The sequence below is a fragment of the Triticum aestivum genome, chromosome 7D (assembly GCF_018294505.1).
Source record: "Triticum aestivum cultivar Chinese Spring chromosome 7D, IWGSC CS RefSeq v2.1, whole genome shotgun sequence".
Lineage (NCBI taxonomy): Eukaryota > Viridiplantae > Streptophyta > Magnoliopsida > Poales > Poaceae > Triticum > Triticum aestivum.
Window position 1 is genome coordinate 547438793 of NC_057814.1, and position 6387 is coordinate 547445179.

The window sequence follows — 6387 nt, forward strand, 5'->3', positions numbered from 1 at the left end:
AGGCCAAGGGGTGGTCAGCCTGCTTCAATGCAGCGCAGCGGCCGGAGTTGGTTCCTCGGGACGCGGCGTCCGCATCGAATCAGCGACGCCCCAGTGGTCACGTCTGTTAGCGCCGCCCTCCCATCCGGTCAAATCGCGGTATCAATGCCAGCCGCTGCATGCTCTGGGCTGACATGAATGCCGTGGGCGTTCGACGAAAAGCGCGGAAGATGCGGTTGAGGGGTTTTCGGTGGGCCACGGCGGTCAGACGTGGTCTTGGGAGCGGTCCGAACGTCCGTAAAGCCCCATGTTTGTCTTCGGTTTATAGAAGAAAGTACGTCCGGACCTTTGGGCGGACCGATACAGGTCTGTATTGGATGACTTTCATGATTTGAACCGTGAGGTTTGAGAGTCGACGTCGGTCGGAGATGCTCTTATGGCCCTGTTTGGATACTCTAACACAGTTAGAGTTAAAGTTATTTTCTAACCCACTCTAACTCAAATAAGCACCTCTCCATCGGGATAGTTGGGTTAGATGGAACTAACCCACTCTAACCCTACCTGTTTGGATACTTTTGGGTTATTTAAGCCCCCAACTAACCCAAACTAGCTCTAATCCCATAATCCAAACAGGGCCTATACCGACGGACGAAGCAACACGCGCGGGTAGATCAATTCTCCGAGCCATGACCAGTCGTCACCGTGGAGTAGAAAAGGGCTCTGCTTTTGATGGATGGACACGGAGTCGCCCAGCACCAGCAGCAGCGGGGCAAAAGAGCAAAGCGCGCTTGCGAAAAGGCTGCTGCCGGCCGCTCCGCGCGCGCGCTCGGCCACCCTCCCGGCGGAGATCCCGATCCGATGCCGCTGCCGCTGTTCGAGTGGTACGGAGGCAAGAAGTTTCACGCGCGCGCGCGCGCGACGTCAACGAACGGATCCTTCTCTCTTTCACCAAAGCGATAAGATCACCATCTACAGCTACTACTATTACTGCAGTCTGCAGTAGCTCAAGCTCATTTCACCGGCCCAGAACGAAGTTACGCAGCAGCAGCAGCGGAGGAAAAGGAGCTCCACCACCTGGCAAAGGTGCAATTTTCACGAGTTGAGCTCAGATCAGAAGGGCGTGACCCCCCGACCTGGCCACCATCGCTCGCCCATGGACACAAACATAAACCGCACACCTACTCTACTCCTCCTAGTAGTAGTACGTACCACCAACAGTCCAACACAATCAATCAGCCAGCACTCAACGCGACATGGCACGAGCTGCGTCTCCTTTCCGGACCGGACCGGCCGAAGCGCAACCAGCCAAAGACTCGATCCATCCCTCTCACCAACTCCACCAACAAACCGTCCCTCTCTCGGTCACTATGCCGCGGGCCCCGCCCGCCGGTCGCGCACTCGCCGCGGCCAAAATCTGGGAACCTGGTCGATCGATCGATCGATCGACGAGACGCCCCTGGCCTGCGGCGCCATGTCTCGTCCCCGAGACGATTATTGCGGCGCAGCGTCGTGGGCTCACTCACTACGAGCTCACTAGTGTCATAGTGTGGGCGAGCGTGCGTGAGCTAAGCTGGTCGTCACGCTCGATCGGCAGTCGCCATGATCGCCAGCACAAAACGCATGTCATTACCGACGGGTAGATAGACTTTGCTGCCACCGTTGTCGTTTGCCCCGTTCCCTTCCCGGTGTCCGGCTCTCCGGAGGCGCTTAGTTTAGTGCCACGACCAGTACGTACCGCGCCGCGCTGGGAGGAGTCTCTGAGAGAGCGGTGGATGCTGTGCGTCCGCGCGGAGGACGCGCTGGCGGCAGCGGCGGCCGTGGCCGTGGCGTCCGACAAGATGCGCTCCTCCGTGACCCTGTCAGCCCCTGCCTCTCCCTCTCTTCGTCTGCTTCCGCGCTCTTGATTTGGGTGTTGGTTTGCTCACCAAAGCTGCTGCTGCTGCTTCTTTTCTTGGCCCGCGCGCGCAGGGGCGGCTCGATCCAGAGGGCGATGCGGCGGATGGGCGGCGGCGGGGCCCGGCGGGCGCGCGGCGGCGACGCGGGCCCCACGCCGCCGCCGGAGCAGCAGCGCCCGCTGCGTCTCGCGGCGGGGAGCGGGGAGGCGTCGTCGTCGGCGAGTTGCTCCGCGGTTGGTTTCTCGTCTTCTACCCCACTCCTTTCTTCTCTGGTGAATCAATGCGTCGCGTCCGTACAGTCAACGTCCGATTTCTTGCTTCGCCGCACGAGAATTTCCGCTCCGGGAATTCTCCAAACACGGTGCTGTTTTTGTGAATTCCCCGCCATTGGCAGCAGCAGCGCGAATCATCAGCTTCAGACAAGCTGTCTGCTCGCGTGCTGAATTCGAGGGCCACCAGAGTGGACGAGATGCCACTTTCCCCTTTGCTTGCTAGTGCTCCAGTAGTTTTTCACCTGCTCTCACTGAGAAATTTGGGCGTTTTCCACTCTGTTCGCCGCGTCAACTGTCTGCATTCTCCTCCCCGGCCGATTGGTTTCACCCGGCGGCAATCCTGTTCACTGGAATGTTTCAGGTGATCCATGAACCTGATTAAGTGATGTGGCGTTCCCATTGCAGGATGATAGCAGCAATGGTGGCGGCAAGAGGCAAGGGGTCCGGAGGGGCGGCATGCGGCGGGACAGATCGCAGCTCGAGCAGGAAGTGAGTGCCTTCCAATTGCTTCATCTTCTCTGAAATTTAGATGCTTGTGCTGCTGTGCTGCTGTCTACAGTTGAAATAGTTCTGCTTCCATTTGGGTTGTGAGTTGTGACAGCTTGTTGTGTTCCTCTGTTTGGCTGAAAATTCCTTCTGGGGATGATCCTCTGAATAGGCTGCTTATGCTCGCCATTTTCTTAAGCAGTTTTGTAGAATTTATACATATATGCATGACTTGGGTTTTATGGCATATATTGAGCAAGTTCAAAGGAATGAGATCTAGTATTCTCAGATGTGATTACATACCACAGGTCAGGAATTTGCAGAGGCAACTCCAGGAAGAGATCGACATGCATCTGGCGTTGACAGATGCCGTCGCACACGATGCCGAGCTGATACTTAAATCTTCCACAAAACTACCAAACAAGGTGTGCACACATCAATGCACATATATTTGTAATTTACTTCATGTGATTGTAGACGGCCACCATTGAATACTATTTTTAACATTTTATTTCCAGGCGCAGGAGCTCGTAGATAGCATATCCTCTTTAGAAATCACTATCTCAAAGCTCGAGACGGATCTAAGCGATTTACGCTACCAACTGTGTCATGTAAGGACTGAAAGGTTACTTGTAGAAAGTAATCCAGAATGCTTACTATCGACACCATCAACTAGTAAATGCACATGGGATGAAGTAAGTTCTCTTTGTAGCAATAGTCTCATTGGGATGAAGCTCTTATTTCTGTATGGAGTTTCTGACGGTTTGTTTGTTTTGCTTTCAAAGCACACATCGGCCTTAAGAGATTTTAAGTTGGAGGAATATGAGTCAGTTCAGTCAATGGAAGAATATCGATACCCTGAACTTGAAGAACGGCACGATGTTGAAAAAGAGAGTGAAAATAGGGAGAAGGTGTCTACAAGTGGGCAGCTAGAAGAGCACCAAGATGTCACTCTAAATATATTTCTAGAAGAACACCAAGATGAAGAGGTCCTATTTCATGCCCATTTACCAGTAGTTTATGTTTTATGCAAAATATTTGGAGTTGTCAGTCAAGTAAAATTTTCCTGTTCCTGCAGATGCAAGAACCAAGCTCTACAGAGAAGGATGGCAAAGAGTATCTTGGAATAGATGCATTGTCATTTAACGAATCTGATCCAAAGAAACACGGCATGAATGGAAACATGTGCAACAATCCGAATCAGCTCTCTGGAGAGATGGTGCGCTGCATGAGAGATATCTTCCTACATTTATCTCGATCATCGAAGATATCACCAAAGTTGTCTTCTGATAATTCGTCTTCATCAGCGGGATGTTTATCTGGCTCTACATTTACGTCTGTGTCAGATTCATCTTTAATGGCCTCAGTGTTGCGAAGCCCTTCAGTTGATTCAGATCACGATGATGATATTATAAATGAAGTGGGGAACTTTGATCCGTACAGTGTTAATGGGAAGGAAGCTCGAAGAGACATTGGGAAGTACTGTTCAGTAGCCGAAGTATCTTGGATGAATGTATGCAAGGAACAGCTTGAATATGCATCTGATGCTCTCCAAAAATTCAGGTTTTTTGTTGAACACTTGCCTAAAGAAATTAATACCAATGAACTAATTGCATGTTTACATAAACAGAATTTAGATGAACTGGAGGGAAAACTATTTGAGACAGCCTGGAGTAACAATGGAGCACATGACATGATGTAGTAGTACTACTTACTGAAAAAATGTAACCACAAAAGCTACATTTGTAAATGAAGGTCTCAAAAGTGTTTGTTTTTACCTTATAGCCCAATAGAGCACCACATGGTGTTGGTTATGTGAACAAAGGATGTTGTTCATGCGATGGCATGATGTAACTGTTTAACTATTCTTTGTCCGCAGGTCCCTTGTGGAGCAACTATCAAAGGTTGATCCTACCCGTATGAACTGCGACGAGCGGCTAGCGTTTTGGATCAACCTTTACAATGCCTTAATAATGCATGTAAGTAACATCCATTGCTTAGTGATTGCTTAGCATACATGGAAAGACGAAAAGTATTTCTTCTTGGTTCGCAAATCGTGTTCATGTTTTTATCAGTAGGAGCTTTGAAGGCAATAGTTAGTGTTGTGTCAAAATAGTTGTTGTGGTGATTTTAAATATTTGGTAGTTCCATTGAATTATGTGTTGGAAAACAAGTTGCTGCTTTATGCCCCACTGTCAATTATTCACGGGCCATGTGTTGCTGTTATTCTTGGCCGCTCACATACCAAATTATGTGCATGTTCTCTTGCAGGCATATTTAGCATATGGAGTCCCCGCAAACGACATTAAGCTTTTCTCGCTAATGCAGAAGGTTTGTCTAATGGAGCACTTATTTGGTGGTTATAACCAATGTTTATTTGAGAACATATCATTAACCAACCTAAGCTAATGTTGCAGGCCTGTTACAAGGTTGGTGGGCAGTCCTTGAGTGCAGCTGAGATAGAGTTTATGATCCTGAAGATGAAGAACCCAGCACACCGGCCACAAATCGTACTATCCGTTCCTCATTTGTCGATTTCATTTCTTTGTCATACAAGTAATGATTCATCTTACGGTTTTTCCTCCTTTTCAGTCTTTGATGTTAGCCCTTCACAAGTTCAGGGTCACCGAGGAGCACGAGAGGTATTCGGTCGACGACACGGAGCCCCTGGCGTTGTTTGCACTGAGCAGCGGGATGTTCTCCTCACCTGCTGTAAGTGTTGTCAGCGTGTATACGCTGTCAACGTGTTAAAATAAACCAATACTGACCGTTACCATAAGTATTATTTTGAAAAATGATGAGACAACTTGTTATGTAACAGGTGAGGATTTTCTCGGCCGAGAACGTTCGGCAGCAGCTGCAAGAGTCGATGAGGGACTACATCCGGGCGTCGGTCGGGATCAACGACAAGGGGAAGCTGACGGTCCCGGCGCTGCTGCAGAGCTACGGCAAGGGCACGGTGGAGGACTCGCTGCTGGCCGACTGGATCTGCCGGCAGCTGACGCCGGCCCAGGTCGCGGCGGTGCAGGACACCACGTCGTCGCGCAAGCAGCGGCTCCTCGGCTTCCGCAGCTTCACCGTCGTCCCGTTCGACTCCACGTTCCGGTACCTCTTCCTGCCCGACGACCAGCGCTAGGCAGACGCAGATCGATCTCGGCAATGGAGAGAGACCAAGAGTGAGCATTTTGACAGACTCTGTACATGTTGCTCTGTACATGTTGTGTAGACTCCGGGGGAGGCTGATTCTTTTTGTTTGTTGCTCTCTGTAAAGGCCATTGATTGGTTGGTTTGCTTGCGTCCTGTGTATGTGTAGTAATAAAGGGAGCTGCGTGTAATTTTGCTTGAGCTCCCTTTAGCACGGAGTGGTAGAATATATAGATTGGATAACAAAACATGGAAGGATAAACTTTTACAAGTGTTGCTGATCCTGTTTTACAAGTTTTACTGCTGGTTGGAAAGAGAGGATGGCAACATCATGTTACCTGACTGCCGGCTTTTCCATGGTGAGGGTGAGGCCGGCAGCACGCGCGAGCATGATAAGCCACCACCGGTGCCTTTTGTCTCCGATTCTCATGGCATCATTTCCAACGCCACTGACTGTCTGGAACTGGGCTCTGAACCTGTGGTGTGCTCCCTGGAATAGGATTGCGCTTGTACTCCGTAGAGTGTACACGCCGTATAAGGGTAAGAACTATAGTCAGTAGCGTTACACCGACCCCGGTGGCTAGTGTTCCTGAATGTCTTGCTGCAAGTTT

The 6387-nt window shown here is 50.3% G+C and overlaps 1 protein-coding gene across 1 annotated transcript; it reads left to right on the forward strand.

Moving 5' to 3' along the window:
* The first annotated feature begins 1425 nt into the window (after positions 1 to 1425).
* LOC123166397 (uncharacterized) lies at positions 1426 to 6047 on the forward strand. The gene is made up of 12 exons (XM_044584195.1): positions 1426 to 1837; positions 1948 to 2107; positions 2552 to 2635; positions 2941 to 3057; positions 3151 to 3327; positions 3418 to 3621; positions 3711 to 4195; positions 4512 to 4611; positions 4904 to 4963; positions 5050 to 5142; positions 5225 to 5344; positions 5454 to 6047. The coding sequence occupies exons 1-12, from the start codon at positions 1752 to 1754 to the stop codon at positions 5766 to 5768; spliced, it is 2001 nt and encodes a 666-aa protein (XP_044440130.1). The 5' UTR covers positions 1426 to 1751; the 3' UTR covers positions 5769 to 6047.
* Positions 6048 to 6387: the final 340 nt, after the last annotated feature.